Source organism: Gymnogyps californianus, chromosome 2, assembly GCF_018139145.2.
Source record: "Gymnogyps californianus isolate 813 chromosome 2, ASM1813914v2, whole genome shotgun sequence".
NCBI classification, from domain to species: domain Eukaryota; kingdom Metazoa; phylum Chordata; class Aves; order Accipitriformes; family Cathartidae; genus Gymnogyps; species Gymnogyps californianus.
Window position 1 is genome coordinate 53,616,297 of NC_059472.1, and position 22,746 is coordinate 53,639,042.

The window sequence follows — 22,746 nt, forward strand, 5'->3', positions numbered from 1 at the left end:
TATTACCAAAACCCAAAGATGAACATAAAGATTTACACATAACCTTTACTACATAAACCTTAGAATCACTGGAAAAGTTAAATAGAAAAGTTAGTTTTGACACTGCACTTTATGACTGCACATTTCACAAAACCAGTAAGAAAACAGGGGTAGGTACTAGCCTCACAATTTACCCAAGAGTTTATGTTAATTTGCAAACTACAACAAGTAGCTAGAAGTACTGTACTTTTCTGAACAGTAGGGTTTGTTTTGCACTGGGAAGTCTACTCAATATCTATAACAAAAAAACGCCACACCAATCAACAGTATGACCCATTGGGCAGGCATGCACTGTATTTTACACAGAAGTCCCTTTTATATATTACCATCGTAAGTACTTCAGATCTTTTCACAGCTTTCTGAATTTAATTGAATAAATAGCTATTCTCAGGATACAACTAACTTGTTTTGAGGTAAGATCAAGGGCATCATGGCTATACAGTGGATAGAATACAAAGAAGACAAGCCTGCAATTTGAGTGTAAAGTGCAATACAAATTATTTTAAGCCATTATTACAAAAGAAAAAAGTATTTTTCTTCCATTACCAACACGGTTGCACTGGACTTGTTTTGGAATGCTAATGCTAAATTCTCTTATGGATGGAGAAAAGTCTTTAACATTATCTATTAAAATACATAAATGTTTAGGATTTACATGCTTACTCAATACAGCCCATTAGACCCTAAGCAGTCACAGTGATCTATCTCATTTGCACAAGTCTTTCATTTGGAAGACAGTCTAGACTATGTTAAATACTGAACTCTAAAAATGTCTTAATAGCTCGACTTCTTATTCAGTAGTAGTATTCTTATGAAACTTGATGATGACAGCTTGACTTGAGATGAGAGCTGCAGAGACTGTACATCCTTCGTATTCATAAACCAAGCTAACTGTGATAGAAACGTTTTATACTATCTTTGTCTGTATGCAGTGCTAAGTATCTCCAAAAGAGGAAAAAGGTATTATTGAACAATTGTGTGAACACATAAAAACATTATTACAGAGAGGTCCTCAATATTATGACTTCAGAGGGGGGCAAGATGACACACAGGTGGTACTGAACAGACTTTGTTCACTGGGAATAGGCGACCAAATGAGTTCATATGAAACATTCAAAAAATCAGATTTCATCCATCAGTGCATAAATCTGAAGGTCAAAAATCCAAATGCAGTCAAAGATTATTGAAAATAAGAGGGGGAAAAATCAGTATGCATCAACTTATAACTTCGAGTTACACTATCAATTCTAAGCTATTTACTTTGCAACATTTACAAACAGTGCTACCACTTCTTCTCATCCTTATCCACTTCATACATGGTCTAAATAAATATATAAGATTTTAGAGACAGATAACTACTTTAACTCTTTAACACCCTTAGCACTGGAGAAATAATGCCCTCTATTTCTGAGTTGTACACACTGTAATCTCAGTCCTCCTGGTACTATTTTAGGTAAGTCAAGCACTACTAACATATGTAAATAATGGCTAGAAAAGGACATATTTTCAAAAAAGTTGCATAAACACTTGGAAATGGATTTTCCCAAGGAACAGGAAACAGCTTGTTTTCCACTTTATAAGAATAGAACTAGATAAGACATTACATACTGGTACCCATGGCTGAATTTTTGACCTTCCTGTTAGAACACCAGCCTCCCTTTTCCTTTCCCAGTTTCACTTTGAAATCTGAAGCTATGTCTAATAACAGTTAGTTAAGTTTCTATTTTTTTTTTCTTTTTCAGAGCCACACATTTATAACTAAAAAAAAACCCCAAACCAAAACAAACATGCTGATATCACCTTACATCCCCACAGGCTGTGAAAAGAAAGCTTATGAACATTTTTTCACAACCGTATCTTTAGCTGGGAAGAAAACAGTGTATGCCTATTGCAAGGCATTTTATTTCCTGCCTTGGTAGCCCACTGGAATGACTGTATATGAATTCCACTAACAGATACATAGCCACAAACCTACTGTCTCTGGGCTTCCATTACTACAATGTATTTTTTCAGTCCTGCATTTACTTGCTATTCACAAGAAAACAGCATTCTTTTACAAAATCTTCCTTTCACATCGTAACACTCGTCTCTGACTGAAAATGCATTTCTACAGCTGTTTCTGTTTATATATATATGTAAAAAAGTGTGGTTTACAAATAAAATGCCTTTTCAATCTTTCATTCTAAAGGGTACAAAAAATAAAACCTGAGTAACCTTTATATAAACACCACGGTCTGTTCAGCTATGACTAAACATTTGACATTTCAGTCAAACCTACAATTTTTTATTCATCTCTAGTCAAATTAAGATAATTGCTAGAACAGCAATTTGAATTCTAAACACTGGATGAAAACAGCCATTATTGGCGTGACATTCCTAAATTCTTCATACATTTGTAACAATTTATTAAATAAAGAATAAACAATTCATGGGCTATATTCTCTTTCTTCCTGTACTTGATGGTTATTTTTATTTTTGTCGTTTCACTATGACGAGTTATCGTTGTCTCAACACTCTCACACTGAAGACTGAACAAAGATCTTGCTTTTCTTAAACAGGAAAAAAGGAAAAATCTCAAACCAAACAAAATGCCAATTCCCAGACTTAAACAGAGCAGTGAATATCTAAATTACAATTCATTGACATGACAGTGAAAAAATAAGGCAAATGAACTAAGAAAGCCAAAGACATTCTAAAAAACACTTTAAAATCCAAATTTTGTTTGTTGTGTTTTATTGGTCATAGGTGTGATAACAGACTCATGTTCTCCTGTTGCACTAACCTTTTTGACTGATACTTACTAAATTTGAGACTCCCTTGAAGACCCATACTGAAGGAGTTTTTTCAGTTATATTTTATTCTCTTATACCAAAACATTCTTCCAATTCCCAGACCAGATCTCAAATTTATTCTGACAGTACTACATTTAACAGTAATGCTGTCCAATAAAGCAGGAGCTTTGCCTAAAAACTAAGTCCACTTCTTTTGTTAAGCAGCCTAAGAACCTTCCACATAAAACTGATGAGTAGGCCTTTCCTGGATTTTAAGCATTTATATGCTTGATAGCTTTCTTCTATTACTATAATCTTTCCTATTACTCATATAAGCTTCTTCAGCTTATTAGTATGTGCTACCACTTTACTGCAAGCTCTACTCTACTAATAGTTTATCCACTTCAAAATACAAGACTTTTTTTTTCCTCCCCACCCCCTCCTTTATGAATACACACACGTAAAGAATTCTCCTTACTAATGTGAAGAAGCATTCATTTATGTAGTTTTCAGTTACCAAAGTAAACTTCAAGTTACAGAGAAGTCAAATTCAGATGTGGTGTACTACAGGCATTCCACACTGCAGTTTATGTAAAGGTTACCAAACATACCAGAAGACCACTCTGCCTCATTGGAGAAATTACACTGAAACTTTTTCTCAGTCACACAACAGATCATGACAACACTTCTTTACCAGAATGGGCTTAACTGGATTTCATGTTCATAACAAAATGGCCAAACTTGAAGGATTCTGTAAAGAGGTGGAAGATAATGGAGTTTTGTTTGTTTGTTTGAGGAAAAGCCTACCCAGAGCCTATTGAAATTTATGCATTACTTCCATAGAGGAAAGGTACAAGTCGCCTGTTAAATGTTCAGTGATAACAGCGAAAGCAGTCAGCAAGTATCTGACAGTTTACCTTAGGGGTTGAACACTTTTTTCATCATCTGAGCTTATTTCCATTTCAAAAATCTCCTCCGTCCCAGTAGAAGAGATCTGATCTTCCTTCCTGCTATCTTGTTTGTATTTCTTTCTTCTTCTTTTTTTCTTTTTCACAGAACCTGGGGTGAATACAGTCTCTGTTTCCACAGAGTGTGGAATTTCTGAGTTTGCACATGTCCTCTCATTTTCACCTGATTTCAAATGATTGTCAGTGTCTTTAAAAAACTGGTCTTCAGTGGGTATTGGAGATGTTGCCAAATATGCAGGAACTTTTTCCTAAGCAAAAAAAGAAAATAAAGAACAGACTTTTTTTTTTTTTTTTTACTTTGTTTTGTGCATACAGGATAGTTGTCAGCTACAGATTAATCCTTGCATCTATATTTAGACACAAAACCATACAATAGCCCAGTAGGATGAAGCTGATACCCAGAAAGGAACCAAGTTCACTAGAGGGATTACAAAAAGTTCAGGAAAATGAATGTTAGTATTCTTACAGTTTCAGACATAAACAATTGATTTTGCTAGCAAAACAAATACCCAGTGAGTGCAATGTTTTTGAAATTATCAGCCCCTGAGCAACTGGAGAAACCAGAACTTGGTAGACCAGAACTGTGTTCCAGGTTTGGCCTAACGTATACTAGGTTGAGTGGGACAATCCCACATCCTTCCATCTGCTGGCTGTACTCCTGTTGATGCAGCCTATGACACGTTTGCCTTCATTGCTGCCAGGGCACACTGCTGGCCTTTACAGCAGAGATGAATTTCATCCAGTCAGACCCCAGCCTGTACTGCTGTGTGGGATTCTTCCAACCCACATGCAAGACTTCACATGTATCTTGGTTAAACCTTGTGTGAATCTTGTTGGTCCAGTCTTCCAGCCTGCCAAGTTGGCTGTATGTGGTGGCTCTTTTTCTGGCCTGTCTAGCTCTCCTCCCAGTTCAGCGTTACCCACAAAATTGGTGAAGGTGCATTCAGTCTTGTCATCCATGTCAGACACTATTTATGTAAAGTATCTTTCAAAAAGAAAAACTCAACTGTAACTTACTCACGTTAAAACCAACAAACAACTGTCGACTAAATACAACTCACTGCCCTTTGAAGGAACAATTCAAATGAAGGAAAAGCTTTACCAATGGACTGCCTGGGGTTTATTTACATCATAACAAGAAACTTTAAAGGTATTGACACCTACACTGAAAGAAACACAGGGTGAAGGGACAAAGACAAAGTGGAAAAAGTAGAAGAGAATGGAATTTGCATAGCGAGGAGAAAGAGAAAAAGTTATGGAGCTCAATTTCATGGTAAGACTAGAACTAATTACAAGATGCCTGTTACTTTACAGGACTCTTATGAGAAGATTAGTCAGGAACTACACTGTGATCAGAAACAGCCAGAGCACTGATACTACTTTTGAGGTGTTCAAAGTCTGAACTGCTATTATTTAATATTAAATTCAATTTTTCCATTGAGTTAAGTGTTACAGACCAAGTTTTGTTTCACTGGTTGTAAAGTAGAGAGAAGTGGAGAAAGGAGAACAAAATACAGCCTTATACAGCACTAATGACACACAGATTCTGCATTGTGAAAAACCTCCAAATAAAATGATAGCACCTAAAATAAAGTTAATATTCTATACAATTAGTGATAATCCAGAATAACAAGACAAAATTAAAAAACCAGAGGAAAAGTTAAAAGAAAACTGGCTGAAAAATGATGCCTGAAAGTTACACTATAATAGTCCTGATTTATGTGAATTGAGGCATGTGGTGTTACTTTTGAATGTGAAGATGTGAAAACAGCAAAGACTGATCACTTAAAAGAGCCTTTCTGAATCCATCAAGAACTCGATGAGAGCTTTATTGTTTATACCTTAAGCATAGCTTCAAGAGGTGACCACAAGGACATGTTGATCAGTAGCAGAAATACTGAGGAAAAAAATGTCTAGAAGCACTAAAAACAACTCTGTCCTCTGCTTTGTAGCTAACTCGATCTATAGTTTTGGCACGAACTACCAGCTTTCCAGAACACATTATACACAGATAAGGCACTCTTGTTATAAATTAAAATATACTAAGCAAGTGCAATAGCTCCTTTAAAACATTGTACTGGGGACAAAGGTAGTGGTTATCACCCTTGCTTTCTGAAAGTCTTAAGACTGATCAGTTCCCATCAATGGCTGACACAGCCTACATCTATAAAAAACTGCTTTCAGTTTTGATTTTAATCATGGTGTATGCTAAAAGAGAACCCAACCTTCCTTTCTCTTAAAGGTTATGAAACCCTACCCTAAGTTATCATTTGGGGTCTTAATGCTTATTTTCTCCTTCCACTTTAAATTACATTTAACTCCTTTCAAAATGAGAGCTTCCTCCAATCCCTCACAATAAACAAGCAGTGCCCTAAACTAAAAAGTGGATCAAGCTCATTTCCTTGAAAGACTCTGATTCCTAATAACAACAGCAAATTAACACTTCATCTTTTACTTTACTGAGACAAAATTTTTTTCTCTCTCCTCTAACTGACTATTTTCATTATACCTTTTGGAACTTTGTATTTAGAACCTCTTTCCTTCTGTCATGCTGAAAAATGCCAACAGATTCAAAAGGGATCAAAACCAAAGCTCAAGACTGACAAATACTGTGATTACATAGGTCCCATATCCTTAGGAAATCAGACTAAAAATGAACCATTATTCCTGTTTTTCAGAGGCTCATTAGCTTCCAGCTGCAATAGGTTCTTGGGAAATTAATTACTGTATTATAATACAAGAAGAATTCTCAAGTCGAAGAAGTTACTGTTAACTGGTGAAAGTTTCATAGCTAAAATTGTGAAAAACTGTGCTAAAAATTATAAGACAAATTAAAAATATGCCAAAATAGACAACCTTAATTAGTACAGAGATCAGTAGCACAAGCTATAAGAACTTAAGGCAAAAATTATTATAAGGCACTATAATCTGTATAACTGCAGTCAACAAGAATGAATATACTAAAACAAAGTAAAAAAATTTCAACAAATCTTTCAAATAATGCTCTAATAAAACAAAGAATTAGTTACTTTATTATCACTGGTAGCAGAATTGTACAAAGCACCAAGCATCTTGGCAGCGTATGAAAGTGATGTTAAGATTCAGTCACAGAAAATCTAGCTTTCATAAAAGTTACAATATTGACAACACTATATTAAATATTTTTAACACATTACTCTTAATACTGCATTGTAGCCATCATGAAGCACAAAGCCCTTACGTTTTCCTCCTCAGTTTCTTGTACAAAGAAAGCTTCTCCATTGTCACCCAGTTTCATATGAAGATCAACAGCATCGCCATTAATTTCTATATCAATCTGCGGAAAGAGACAATTTAATGTAAATAATTCATCACAGGGGAAACCACTGACCTCAAGGCCCACTTAGCTCTGAGAGTAAACTTTATTCCATTGTATAATCATGTCTCTTTCTCCTCCCTCTGCTTTTTGAAAGAAGTCTGTTATAATAATGGTTTTTATTTTGTTAACCTGCAAAATACATCATGCTTCTAGCAGAGAGCCTAACACCTACAAGAAAAATTGGAAAAAAATAGAAAACATCTAAAGACTGAATCTTGTTCAACTAATTTGGAGAGCTAGAAGCATGAATAATAATCATTGATCTAGTCTTTATTTCCTGGAAGAATGACTGAGTCTGTTCATGTTCATATGTTTAAAGCTCAACCTGAATCGGGGCCTGGTATGAATCTGAGTCCTGAATACCAAAAGTTCAAGATGACAAACTGGAAGCCTCCTGGAGGCAGGCTTTGTTTCAAAGGGATAGAGATTTGCCATGATTATTTCTGCAACTCAGTTAAAGTTGTTTCAGATTTTCCTGCTCGTCAGTTTATGGGGATATGACATAGGACCACAACTCTTCTGCAACCATAGTGCTTTCATCAGAGGAAGAATGTTTTTATTCTCATAAAAAGGTACTTTGACTTAGATTACATTGCACAGGAGGGAGAGATTAGCCTTCCCCACATGTATGAAATAAAAAAACATGTGTCTTTCTAAAACCAAGATACAACTATTTTACTTCCTCCTCTTTGTGAAATCTTGGGCATCCAGTTAAGTTCCATTCCAAATTTTTCCAAACAAAATGTGTTCATTATTCAGATAAAATTACCTTATTTTTCCAGTAAATCTGCTTATCTAAAGGTTTCTGTATATCTGCATTTAGCCTAGCTAATTAAAAATAATTTAATACATGTCAGAAATACAATGGACTTGCCTTACTGCAGAAAATGCCAATGGCATTTCAGGTTATATATAGTTTAGACACTTTTGTCAAAAGGAGACCAAGTTAAATACTGTAATTGCTCTGAGATATCCAATACATACATTACTCAAGTTCTAGTTTCCTGCCAATACAAAAGAAAAATTACACCCCAAGCTATACAGCTAGTACTGTGATATGAATACTTATACTCATAGTTAGTTACCATGATATGAAATGACCAGTCAAAAAGGAAAGAGGACTAATTTTAAGATTAGCACATGGACTGCCACGAAAAAACCACCACCACCACAGTGTTAAGAAAGACAGTATCCACGCATCCTAATCCACTCTGTTATTCGCACATTTACGAGAATAAAACCATTAGTCAAGGAAACCCAATCATAGGAGATGATAAATTACAGGTAGATAACCAAACATGAATGGGGACTATACCCAAATCCTTAAGATAACAGCTTTTCTTTTTGCCCACAAGAACTGAATGGTTTTGGTCTGAAAATCATATTTATTTCACTACTGAACACAGTTAATTCTTAAAATATTTTCTTGAATTTCCAATTCAGTAACATGAATTTTTAAAAAAAAAAAATTGTCTTAGTGTTTCTTTTTTTCAACCTTTTCTCTATGCTGATTTAGACAGACAAACATCTTTAATTTTAGTACCTATACCTCACGCTGGTTTCTGGAGACTTCAGTATGTATCTTAAGTATAGAGCTGAAGCACAGATACGCGTATCTTGTGTTCCCATACATCTTGAGACTACCAATTGATCTCGGCCTCATAACATGCCAGAGAAAAATGTGTACACAACGCAGTAATAAACATTCAACTGACTATGGAGAGAACACTCAAATGCAGAATGGCAACTCCAAGGATGAAGGAAGTAAGAAGCAGCAGCCATCCACTCAAGCAAAAGCTGGGAACTACGCTGACAGCCTAGTACAGCAGGTACCAACAGTAGATATTTCTACTATTCAACAGCTTTTTAGAGGTACCCAGAAGCTGAAATCCTCTCAAATTTGGTTCAGCTTCTCAGAAGTGTAATTAAAGACATTTAGCAAGCTCAAGTTTCAGATCACTCCTGTTGTAAGCGCATCTCACTTGCTTAGACATTAGAAAAACTACAGCTATACCACCTCTCTTGTACCTCGCTGAAAAACTGTAATGTAATCTGCTGCAGAATTGTTAAGGAAAATCAACATTTTGTCATCAGCGTACTCATTAAGAAAAACACTAGCAAGTGGGAAATCAAAACAAAAAAATGAAACAAGAAAACTGCTGCTAGCCTGTGTTACTATGATAAACTTACAACTTTAATGCATGTAACTCCCAGTATGGACCGTTAACAAAAAACCCCCCTAACATAACTGCTCTTTTAGTTGCATTTTATTCTCCTTTTACAACAAAATATAAAGATGGGGGTAGTTTCCTGCAGTGTCCTTTCACTTCTTAGAAAAGCAGCATATAATCCTGAGGTTTTATGATCTGTTTAAACCAATCCATCCTTTGGTAGCACACCCACAGGCAATACTGCCATACACAGTACTCCCTACTGACAGTAATGTAAAGTCCCCCCACAATAGGTTCATTTTTCACTCAAATTTACAATGCAATCCAGCTCACTCCCTAGGCGCAATTACTAAAGCCTATGGAAAGGGGATGGCAGGATAATCTGCTCGGGCAGCGCCACAGTCAGATTGGCTGGACAGGGAATTGTACCAGGTTCTCTTTCAAATACTCCCACACAGGAATGAAGCCTCAGTCCCAGTTTTTATTTGCTTGTGGATATTAATAACTGCATTTTCTACTGCATATCAGCCTTGAACAGAGCTAACAAGGAGTAGTATTTATGATAGGTCACCAACCCTTAAGACATGCTCTATTTGTCCTCCAGACATTCCAAAAATAGTTGCTTGCAACATCAGGGATCAGTTAAATGGCATTAAGCATTTATTTCCCAGCATACTTAAATAAGTAAATAAATGGCCATGTAAACATTTGAAGACTGCAAAGTCTGTATGTTTGTATTATCCTTTTTGCATAGCTCAAGAGCTGTCAAAGCTTTTCTTTCACAGTATTTTTTTGCGGAGTCCTTAGATTACCACAGGAAGTTCTGTTTTGCATTCCAAAACTATCACTCTGTACAGCATATATGAGAAACTGCTCTGTACTAAATCGGCCTGCAAACTGGATATGTGGGGGGCTGGGGAAGGAAGGAAGAGGGGAAAAAAGGGAATTCATTGGTATTCAAAACTTTGTTTTGGCCCACTTTCTGAACTTACCACTTTTTCTTTAGAGCGCAATACACCAAGCTTCCCAAATCGGACATGAAAAGGAGAACACTGGTATGTACCATCCTGTTGCCGGACCACAATGACATCAATGCATCCTGAAAGGGTTGCCTGATTAATGCCTTTGTACAGCTCCTTCACAGTAACCAGGACTTGTCCTGCAAGTTGTCCTACGTAGTTCATAGTCTGAGACTACGGGAGAGGAAGGGGAAAAAAAAAAAAGTAAATAAATTTTAAAAACATAAGTTTTTTAAAATTAATTTTTTAAAAACATCTAAATAGATGTGCAATGTCATTTATCAATTACTCTGATTATTGTAACAAGCTTTACACAAATGCCTTCAAGAGTCAACAGAATTTTGAGCCAATTCTTATATTACTAACAGTCTCCAGAGTTATAAAACCTATTCTTAATAGCTTAACTTGAACATATGAGTATTCAAACATTTTAAAGTAAATTTCGAAGCATGCCATTTTTAAACCCCAAAGCCTAGATTCAAGTGATGTTTAATTACTCAGATAAGCTAAAAAGACAAATTCATTCTCTGAAGACTGCCTATTTAATACAATTGATCCTCTGTTGAAAATGGAGATAACTCTACATAAGGATGCAAAAAAATCTTAAAAGTCAGGAAGAGTTATGTACAGTGTACTACATGTAACTCTTCCTTTATAATTCTATATTTTAAAATGGCTGAGTCACCCTAAAGAAATTATCAAAAGATCTAATGGGAGACAGAGGAGTTTGAGAATGAGTGTGGAGAAAACAAATACAGAAGAAATCCAGTTTTCTTCCTATATAAGGAAAGCACAACACCAGTGAATTTATTTGCCGTGAAACAAATACTAAAACCTCTTGCAACATAAAAATCATGAACTTTTAAAAACCTTTCTTGAAAAGCACTGTCATCGACCTTCAGAAGTTAAAACTGAGATGAGCAAGACTTCCACCTGTGGTAGGTGATGCCAGATACTCAAAGTTACTGAGACTCTTCCATTAACTTTTGATCAAATAAAACTACAATAAGTATCATCTATAGTTACAATGTATACTTCTCTAAATGTATAATTCTCTAAATTAATGAAGCTTGTGGGTACCTGTATCTAAAACAGCTGCTGAAGTAAAGTTTGCTCTGCAAAAACACAGTGAACCTAGCAACATGACCTTGTACTGAACACACTTCTCATCCACGAGAAGCAGATGACTCACCTGCTAACAACCATTATTTCCACAGAAATTACACCTAAAGAATAAACACTAAATTCCAAATACTACATTTTCATATGTGAAAAGCAAGTCTTAACCAAGTTTACACACTCATGCAATATATTAAGTGTAAAGAGTTATCTTACCCACTAACTACTTTCCAACAGGTTTCACAAAGTTTCAGCAAGAGAAAAATCTTTTACAGTTTTTTGTGATTGTTCATACTCAGAAAATTGAAAAAAGAACAATATGTAGTCCAGGTGAAGGAATCTAACTAGATGAGAGTGGTGAGTTCAGGACAGAATACAAGGAAAGGAAGATGCACACAATAAGAAGATTATGCTATACTCAAACAAGATAAACAAAGAACACATAGAATCACTTATCAAACATTCTGTCTAATCCATTAAAAAATCTTAAGTGAATTAACGAATTTTGAATGACTGCAAGTCTTTCAGACTAAGAATACAATGTGAACTATGACTGCCAATAAGAAATGAAGTCCAAAGATTTCTCAGAACATCTGAGCTTTAATTGAAAGAGGAGGGAAAACCGTGAAGGTGTTCCAATAGAAACCCAAGTGCAACCCTTCCTCATTCTGCCCTCTCCCACCTCCCACCCAAATGACTGCTGCACACTCATTTCAAATATATCCAAGCAATTGCATGCCTCTGAAGTTAAGGGTAGTATTTGGGAGAACAAAGAGCCACTGCAAACAAGCAAAACACAACACTGAACACATAACGGGGCTTAAATTGTAAAAATTCTATTTTGGGATAATATTTCTACAAAAAAAAGTCTACAGTGAATTTCTTTGTCTACTTGCTAATCTATTTTTATGAGCCTCTGAATAAGGTTTAGGATTTTTCTTAATGCCTCTAAACAAAACTGTATTGCACTACAAGAGTTCTTCCTCCTGATACTGCTTTCATTATCTCGGTAATTAATCAATTATTTCTGTTCTGAGCCTTCAAAGTCTTCCTTACAGTAACACAGGGTATATTGCACTCATTTGAAAGGAAGCTACTTTTGTAGCATCTAATAGTACCAATATAATTGTAAACATGCAGGAAGTCTAAAACTACTTTCACAGACTTACAGCGGCTACGGAAGTATTTTTCTCCATCTCAGGCTTCTCAAGCCTAACATTACTTAATCATATTCAGATTTTTGAAAAAAAATTCCTTTCTCTCCACGAGACTTAAAAAGGAAGATGGGGGTTTTCCAATCCAGATTTAAAACTGTTTTGAAATTATTCACGGAATTACTATGCTAGGTAACATGCTAGAGAATTTTGTCCTGTAGCTTTTGTACGATATGGTTGATGAAGACAAAAAGAACAGACTGTCATTGAGTCACTAATGAGATTAGCAGAATGGACTCCCTATCAATATTAGTGATTAATAAAATTCAGTTTCATCTCTAAGTAGTTTCACGTACAACTATAAGATTGACTGCTTGCTAACAAAATAATAGTTCACTCTTGCTAAAAAGGGGAGGTCTCACTTCAACCCTTCCTCATCTGACCCTCTTAATGAGCTGATTTTAGCTCACTGACACAACTGGCAGAAGTCCACCCATTTTGTTGTTGATGTTTGTTTCAGTGGGTTAGTAAATTAGATTAGCTCGCAAAGAACATGACAAACACCAGAGAGTCATGAGGCACACAGCAGCACCAGAGAGCTAGGAAAAAAAGGCTAGGGCAGGGAACTGAACATCTTCCTTTTGACAAGTGAGATACTTGCTGCATCTCATGGAACTGTAACACAACACAGAAAGGTAGCAGTATCTCTGCTTTACTGTTTAAGCAATTAGTCTCCCCCTACAATGACAACCAATCTTTATTCTTTATTTTTATCTTAGGAAAAATTCTCTAACACATAGTTATTATCATTCATGGCTACACCTTGGCCACTTCCAAGAGGAGTCTATGATATTGGCTTACAAAGAAAAGTTGACTTCATGTCACCAAGGAGACTGAATTTGTTAAAAGAAATGTTTGGCACAATCAGGAATAGAAGTCCTTAATAGAGTCTCCATTCCATATATTTCATTTCAGTGAATAGGACTCGGGAAGTGGACATTAGCAAGGAATTCTCTATCATTTAAGTAGTGACTGTTTAAAAGATCAAAATTTCACACCAACTGCTAAGAATTGAGTTCAGTTGATAAATAATCTAGTTTTCCTCACATACATGCTAACTGACCTTGTCTAACCACAGAAAATCACCAAAAAACCCACAAGACTGAAGCATTCATCTATTTTACATATATTCTTGCTTTCCTGTAGCGAAAGTTATCTTTTATAGATCTCAGTTATATTTCTGTAGCTCACAGCACAGCCACTTTTATGATCATACATAAACAGAATAACCTCTTACATGTGAAAAAGTTATGAACTTTTGAACGTATTGAGTATTTAAAACAACATTTATAAGGAAAGAAGCTTTTTATGATCCAAGTCTTAATGCAAACATTGTTTTGTACATTGTGTAAACAGAACTGTAGATCAGAAACTAATTTATATTATTGCTTATCAGGTTGTAGTTCAGCTTTTAACATAATGGTTCACTTTGTAAGATAAACATATTATTTAAGAAAGTTCAAACTGTAGCAAGCAAATGATCAATTAGAAATAAAGTGTGACTACATACCTGAGAAACATGAGATGTTTATCTCAAATGTCAATAGAACCCCAGCTAGGAGATTTTAAAATTTCGGCGGGTTTTTTTGCTTTAAGTTTTATTGTATATTGTTGGAAAACTTGCAGTGAGTAGTACTGAATCTGACCATAGAGAGGAACAGTGTAAAATGTTATTGTGTTAATTCTTGCAAATGCGATAGAAACAGCCTGATCACAGAATAACCAGTAGAACGAAGTATTTCCTCGATAACACTCTTTATTTCATGCTTAGTAAACATTTGTTAAATGTCATTGTCCTGAAAGCAGAGAAAAGCAGAGAGCAGTATGCCTTCATAACCTGCTACAAGAACCTAAAAAGCATGCCAATTTCCAGTTCCACAAGACAGAAGTCTGATGGACAAGACAAGCTAAGAAAGGGCAACGCAGCAATATTTCACAATACTGTTTAGCTTTTAAGTTTTATTTATTTTGATATCCAGAGTATATACATTACCTCATGCAGTCAAATTCCAGAACTCTGCATAAAAGCTAATGTAGCTCACTACTGCTTATTCTTCTAGGTTAGCAAATTAAAAGGCTATCAATTCCTAAGGTCTCACAGCAGAAAAACACTTTTTGTGACTTTTGAGGCTCCAGAGAGATTGATTTTTGAATGTTTATGCAATACTACCTAGTTTGCAAAAAATCTTATAGCTGAATGTATTAATACCTCTAAGCTAAGTGCAACTGTAATTGGAATGGGGGAGAGGATCTCTCTTTCCTATATAATAAAAGAGATTTTTTTCTGGCAAGAAGCTATTACACTGCAAAAAGCAGAAACTGAAACTGCTTTTTTTTTCTTTTATTTGAGAGAGAGAGCATAAAAGCAAATACAAAATAAGAAAAGAAAAGATCTACTTTGGAAGCTCAAGAACTAAAAATAAAATTCTGTGCCTCCATCTATAAAATACTCAAATCAGTTAAACTAAAATTAACCTTGCATATGTTGGTTGACTTCCTCATGTTACAGCAATGAGGAATAGAATGGCTCTCAGAAATAATGATTAAACAGTACTACAGCTCAGATTAAGTATCTAACATGCTCTACATGCATCTAACATGCTCTACATGCTAGATTAGCCAAATTTTCAAAACTCATCACCAGGAAATGCTTACATTAGCATAACTTGAGCGGGAGGTTTTGTGAATAGGAATTATATCTATGTACCATTAACAAAGATGTTATTCTGGCTGCTACAAAACCAACATGTTTTCTTAAACAATTTTTATATGTTATTCAGCAATATCCATATACAGACACAAGATATAATCAAAAAGCTGTCCATGAATTTGTGTTTTCTGTGCATTTGGAGTACTGCTTTCATAAAGGTAAATGCATTTTTTGTGTTCTTAAAGCCAACACCTTTTATACAGGTGCACCCGTATGAACATGAACACTACAAATGCCCAGGTCAACAACAGAAAAACAAGACTGCAAGTTACTCAAAGGCAAGCCATTAGATCGCTCCAGAGAGATACAGCTTTAGAGGGCATGAATTGTAACTATCACTGCAAAAAAAAAGTTACTTAAATGTAGATCTTCGCTTACAAGAGATTCATTTACAGGATTAAAAGATAGTGTAATGCCACATGATGTAAACAGTAAAGAAGTTGCATTTGTTTCAAGAGATTAGGTAGAAAAAATAAACATGCATAGCAATGGTTTCCCTCAATTTATCTCATCTTGCCTATATTTGCATGTATATATATTTATGAGGCAAGAGCTTTCCTTAACCAGAGAAAATCTTTAGCAAGTGTTTTACTAGTTTCTATTTTGTACCCTGAAAAGATTGGGGGGGGGGGGGGGGGGGGGGGGGGGGAATGACCACATGAAACAGGACCACTGTAGCATCAGGTCTACTCGGCAAAAACAAGCAAACAGAAACATCTTTGCTCCTAAATGAAGATTTTAATTTGGGTTTAGGATTGCTCCTAGTACTGCACAGAGCACTTATGGAACAAAAATGGGAAACAAAGTAAGTCTGTTGAATGCCTAATTAAAGTCTTCCACATACTATTAAACATAGGCAGTCAATTTTTATATATTTTAACTATGCCATAGGAAATTATATACCCATACTTGGCAATAAATCTGTCCAACTCACCAAGATTCCAGAAGGAACCCTTTCATGGGCAGGAACAACAGTTCTATTGAAGTCATCTTCAAAACCATCCTTTTCTGAGAAATGCATCTCAGAAAACAGGAAATTAACTTCCCACAGTACAGGTAAATGCAAAGCTTACAGCCATAACAAAATGTTGTATCAGCATTTCTTCTCTTTCCATAGAAGCAGAAGAATTATGTAAATCTTCTGGTCTCTTAGAGAAAAATGTTTGCTATACTTTCCCACACAGTATTATGATTAAAAAGGAAGCACTTCTTTAAGAAAGCTCGCATAGAAACTCCCTCACCAATAGGCTTTGCTTGAAATGTCACAGCCCCCTTGCGCTCTTTGAGATAAGTGATAACATGGACATACTTGGCCATATGTTTGCACTGATAGGTATGATCTTGTTTTACATCAGGTCACGTGACTTTAGCTGAAGCTCCCATGAAAAGAAACAGGGATTTAGTTAATGATTCTTAAGCAAAGTCTACATTAGCTCACTTGGAGACTTTTCGCCCACTGTTGCAACTCTACCACCTGTAGCAGCATTCAAAGTCCTAGTTCAGCCTGCTGCACACCTAATTCAAGAATGCCTGCTGCCACTTCATGTGCCTGCTCTCTCTGCTGATGGTTTCACTGGGCTAGCTAGTAATGTTTTATAGGACAAATTTGATCACATTTCAGAGTCTGGTACTTGTGAGCTATTTCCCTCCCCTTTTTTGAAATTGCATTATAATAGTAAAGAGACCTGACCTGGTGTCAAGTTTATACTAAACCATACAAAAACAATGCACACTAAAATAAACATTTTTTCCTGTGGAAATTTTCCTATTTTCTTTAAACTGAATTGTTAAAGCAGTATAATTTGGGTGCATGGACAATACATACAAGCTTATTGTATACCTAGCTCCATGACTGAGAATAAGAAATAATTTTTGATCTGAGGAAATGGCATTACTTCTCGAAATAGTATCATGGATAGGTGAAATAACTAAGGAAGTGTAGTAGCATAAGGAAACAATTCTACCCCTGAATGGGAGAGACATTCTCTGAGGACCATTAATATTCCCGCAACATAGACACATTCGCATTACCTTAAACCCATGCATCTTCTCTCCACCCCCACCATGTTACTTTGTGTCTGCTACAGAAGACTGGACTACTTCTTGAATTACAAGCTAAAAAATAATATAGGATCCTACTACCATCTTCACTCTATCCTATCCTCCTCTAGGTTTTGTAAATTTATGCATTAGCCTCTGATGCAAGGACAATGAATCACATTACTGGATGCAGTGAAATGGCTTGTAGGTTTCCAAAATAATTAATGAACTACACTCAAGGCCAAAACTAAATCAGTATTGATGACAAACTCCTAAATTGAGCGTTGGAATTGCTAGATCTGCAGGAGGGTTGCAATAAGCTGCTACCACCTCTGGGCCTTTTTCTGTACGCTGAATAAGTTTGTATTTAATGTGGCTCTTCACAGGAAAAAATCACTGGTTTTGTTAGCAGACATGACAAGTACTTTCATAGTATATTAAGAATTACTAGACACACTCAATTTTCCTCTGCTTGTTTATCATTCGTTTATCATGTGTGTTCCATTAAAATACAGTAAAAAACACAGTTATGAGCAGAATGGAAGCTAGCTTTGTAAGACAGTGCTTTTCAAACACTTTTGACTTAGTTTTATGTTATTTTTGTGTACAATTTTCTGTTATATCTATTTATTTCAGTATTGTTCAGTATTTCAGATTGACGTTATTTTCTTCAAAGCTTCTAAAAGTGTTTTAGAAGACAGCCTTTCTAGAATACAGATAAAATTGCCATCACTGCAGTAAGGTAAGATTTAAACAGGTAATAAGCTTTGCACATTTAGTAAGCCTCCTTGTCTTTTATTTCTCAATATTAATAAAGTAAATAAAATATAATTCCCTCTGAGTAAGTTTAAGTACTATGTTATTTACTTACAATTTACACAGGAAAATTAGCTTTAGTTTTGAAAAGCAAATACCCCAAATTTGGAAGTATTAGAAGCAATGTTTTTCATGCAACCTTAATCCAGCTCTTTGGTGTGGGTAGATTTTACCGTGGTTTAGCCTCAGAGAGCACATATGAGTTTTTTCACTAGCCTCATGCAAGTTAATACTGCTGACAAAGATCAGTCATCATCCTATGTACTTTTTTTCCGCTGCTCTTTGTGGGTCTACACATCTTATCGCATTGCTTATTAGTCAAAATCCCTGATGGGAAGTATGATTCCATTTTTAAATGGTACTTTTCTATAGTAACCTTCATAACATATTTGATTGCATTCATTTAGTTTTACAGCATCCCAGAGACACAGTATTACTTTTTTCACCTATGCAATGGAAAACTTAGGCCAGGAGATTAGAAATTAAAAATACAGGGGCTTTTACCACAGTTAAAACTTGATTTTGCAGAGTTTCCCTCCATTTTTTACCTCTTTGCATATTCAAAACACTGCTTCCATAGGCTACATGTGTAGCTGCTAATCAGATTTACATATCCCAGATGGTCATTGGTCATTACAAAAAAAAAAAAAAGTCTGATTGCCTGTGAAAATTACATTTAAGTTATTTGATTGTACTGTATAGGAACCATAGAACAAGTGTGGCCAGAACACAGCTACAGGACATTTCCCCAGCTTTCATCGGTACATGTCATTCTAAGTTCTGGAAGGAAGGAAGCAGAAATCCTATAGACATGAGCTTCTATCAGTACACAATCACAATTCACTCAGAGATCAGGATAAATATGCTAAGACAAATGAATGAGACAAATCCTTCTCCAATTAACTTATCCTAATAGATACAGCAAATATGGGACAACTTTTGTTCATGTCCCATATGTCTCCTTCACCCCATCCTGCCCCATATCATTTTACTTACTATCAACCAAGACTTAAGCACCACAGTTCTCAGTCTCACACCTCATGCTGACATTGGAAAAGGGCCTTTATCCCCAACCTTCAAAGCATCTGCTTACTGAAACTGGAAATAAAGCTCTGCTCTCTCCAGCTTGTGGTAAAATACATTCAATACAGCACCTTTGTTACTTTTAACTGCAAAAGCCTATCCATTCTCAATATGGACTTTTAAACCTCATTCAAAGGCTAATAACTTTGCCAAAATAAAATAAATTTAGACATGAATAACAGAAGACATGCTGAATGAAGACCATCTGCCTCAGATCCCTTCTGAAAGGGACATGAGAATTTTTCTAAGAAAAAACAGCTAGAGTTTTTCCTCTAGTAGAGTGGAAACATACCATCAAGTTTAACTTCTTATAAAAAAATGAATATACTTGCTAAAATTTTCCATATAAAGGCTGAAGTTGGCTAATATAACTTGGAATGAAATTTTCCATTTTAGCAAAGTTACGTGCAACTAAAAATCAAGTTCTGCTCAAAAATGCTGAAAAAGACTAAAAGGCAGTGTTACCTGCTTTTACCCACAATTCCCAGCCATCCAAAACCCAAAAATAATGAAAAAAACCTATCACAAGTAATAATAGCATGGTATAAGAATCCAAGCAGTTAATAGATGTTAGAGAAACACCAGTGATACAAAAGCAATGTATTGCCCACTAAACTGGTGGTTAAACATTAATAAAATCAAATGTCTAGTTTTCCATCTATGATGCAAGATGGTAAATTCAATGCCTCCAAGATCTCCTGTCAGGTAGAGTCAAGGGCCATTCAAATTAGAATATTATTCAGTGCAGCTTAAGTATTTTTTTATCTCCAAGAAAAAAAAAAGATAGCAAGAAAGGAAATCTGCAGTTTATTTGGACTTGGCCCTTTTGTAATGTGTCAACAGTTATATCTGTATGATCTACTATGAATCATCTGATTCTGGTATTATGGCATCTTTCCTTGTATTATTTTGAGCATTTTCTTCTTTTTTTTTTTTTTTTTAAGTTACCTTTTTTTCTGTTTACAAAGGAACTTCAGTGAGAACAAAGAATACTTTAAGAGTCCATAAAGTGAGTTTTACTGTTAAAATGATCAGTTCAATCAAAAACTTAGGTTACATGCACACAAAAAGTTCTTATGTACATGAAGACCTTAACTTCTTTCAAGGTACTGAAAAGAAGTAACTGGCTAATCCAAGAGTGCACCCCTTTGGAATCTGCAAGGCCACATCCCACGCAAGCACCTGCCACACTTGACATATCTATTTCCAGCAGCACAGACTCTTCTACAGCCAAATCATCCTTGGTTGAACTTATTTCTAGAAATATACCACAGAAACCAAAGTTTCTGAAAAGAAACACCATCTATCTAATTTTTACATGAGATGAGAGAAAGCAGATGAAGCTTTTCCTGTATGTTTCTAGAAAGCACTAAGCACTTCCCTAATGAGCAACCCCTTATCTCTCTATTTTCTCCACTTAAAAAGGTTTCTTTCCAGGCACTGATCTGCCTCAGGTGTATTTGTATTTTCTTACAACTTTCCAGGATTTAAAAGTCAAAGCAAAAGAACATAGTCATGTATTTAAGCATGAAATGCATCCTGATCTATTAGTGGTGAATAATTTGATTATCTTTAGAATGGATACGTGAATTCTAGATCTGAGACTAGTACATATAGTATATGTATATACTATACTACATATAGACTAGTACATACATATACTACATACTACATATAGACTCATACATACAGACTAGTACATACATATACTACATATAGACTAGTACATACATACTAGATCTGAGACTAGTACATATCTTCAGGTTGACAAGAAAGAACAGAAATATACTTATTCTGAGAAACACATATATGGAATACCCAAAAAGTTCTAAATATAGTGTACATAAATAAGAAACCTTTTTTTTACTTGATAGAGTCTCCATATTGTTGAACTGATGAACATGTACCAAAATAGAACAACATCCACAAATTTAATTTGCATATAAGGCTTGGCTATTTTATTAGAAAATTGGGTAAAAATGCTAGTCTCAGAGAATTCCCACACAAAGGTATTCATAGCATGAGATGTTGGGAAGGGGAAAATTAGATACAGCTGAGCAAAGTAGCATATGCTTACTCATTCACCAAACACAATCTACTTGCATTATTGAGTTTCAATGAACACAGAGAACACATCTGTCCAAAGGATGTATCTGTTCACCCCTAGCACTCAATAGTATGTCTGCACTGTCTACACGGGACATGACAAACCCGTAAAGCAGCCTCACAGATTTCTTGTTTGTGTTAACATGCACACTTTTCATTTGGGGAATGAATGGCTTTAAGTTACCACTAAGTAATTTTTTTTTTAAATCATTGTATTTCAGTTCACATCACAAACTAAATTCTATTGTTAGCCAAGTGAGAGAATTACTTCCATTTCTAATGGAATCTCAGCTACAATTCATTATTGGAAGCACTTCTTTGAAAGAATTTTGCAAAGAATCCTTTACACATTTTCTTTAATAGGCCTTTCATAACCATCAATCCAGAAGAAGTACATTTCCTGAGGAGACAGTTATGCAGTCTAAAAAAAGACAAGTAAACCTAAAGACATGGCCTAAGACTGCCTTAGCATGTGCTGGCTTCAGCCACACAGACCAACACAAAAATGTCACATGGCACACCAGAGACTTTTCTATTATTACCTCACATATTTACATTTCTGGTATTGAACTTAAGCACTTTGGATAAAGAAATGGGCCAGTTCCTCAGTTAAAAATCTTATCCGTTCACTCAGTACGGATAGCAGCAATGAGGAAGTGTCCCTTAGTTTTGGGAAAGAGTGACTCAGGACAACTTCTGGTGGTTAATGTCAAATTACATTACTGCAAAGCTGAAAGAAACTGGTAACAATAAAATACTTAACTATGAAGGGGAAGCTAGCATCCTTTACTTGGAAATTCCCTTGTAAAACAAACACAAGGAAAAATTAAATTTCTATCAAAATTAAAACAAAACAAAAAAATCCCCAAAAAGTGTGCTTAAGCTCTGTCCTCAAATACAAAGACAATCTGGCTTGACTTGGCATGACAGTTTCATATTAAATCAACCTGCCTGCAAACTGAAATGTAAGTACTAACATTACTACATACTAGAGTGTTTGTAACAACCAAGACGAGATAGCAGCTAGGCAGAATAAAAACTCATTTTTAAGTGAAACATTCTTTGCAAAAGCAGCAACATTTTTACTATGCTTGAAGTGGATAATTTTATTTACAATTTTAAAATATCTCTGCTTACCTATGTAACACTGAGATATTTACAGAGATGACATCTTTGTGTTACTGTAGAATCTTAAAATGCAACTTCAATGAGATCAAAGGTTCATAAAGAAAGTGCTCCTGATCAGCACTGCCAGATGCAAAGGACAAAAAGTTCTCTGCACTGCGAAACTGGAACGCTTTACATGTTACATGCTATCTAGTTATTCCTACT

General features: G+C 35.4%; 1 protein-coding gene across 1 annotated transcript in view; it reads right to left on the reverse strand.

The window, feature by feature from the left end:
- LPIN2 (lipin 2) overlaps window positions 1-16,494 on the reverse strand; it is a 38,130-nt gene extending 21,636 nt beyond the window's left edge. Inside the window, exons 1-4 of the mRNA XM_050915644.1 lie at window positions 16,304-16,494; window positions 10,300-10,500; window positions 6,999-7,094; window positions 3,728-4,026 (exon numbers count right to left, since the gene is read on the reverse strand). Coding sequence (XP_050771601.1) covers window positions 3,728-4,026; window positions 6,999-7,094; window positions 10,300-10,500; window positions 16,304-16,390 — 683 coding nt within the window. The 5' untranslated portion in view covers window positions 16,391-16,494. The remainder of the gene's footprint in view (window positions 1-3,727; window positions 4,027-6,998; window positions 7,095-10,299; window positions 10,501-16,303) is intronic.
- Window positions 16,495-22,746: the final 6,252 nt, after the last annotated feature.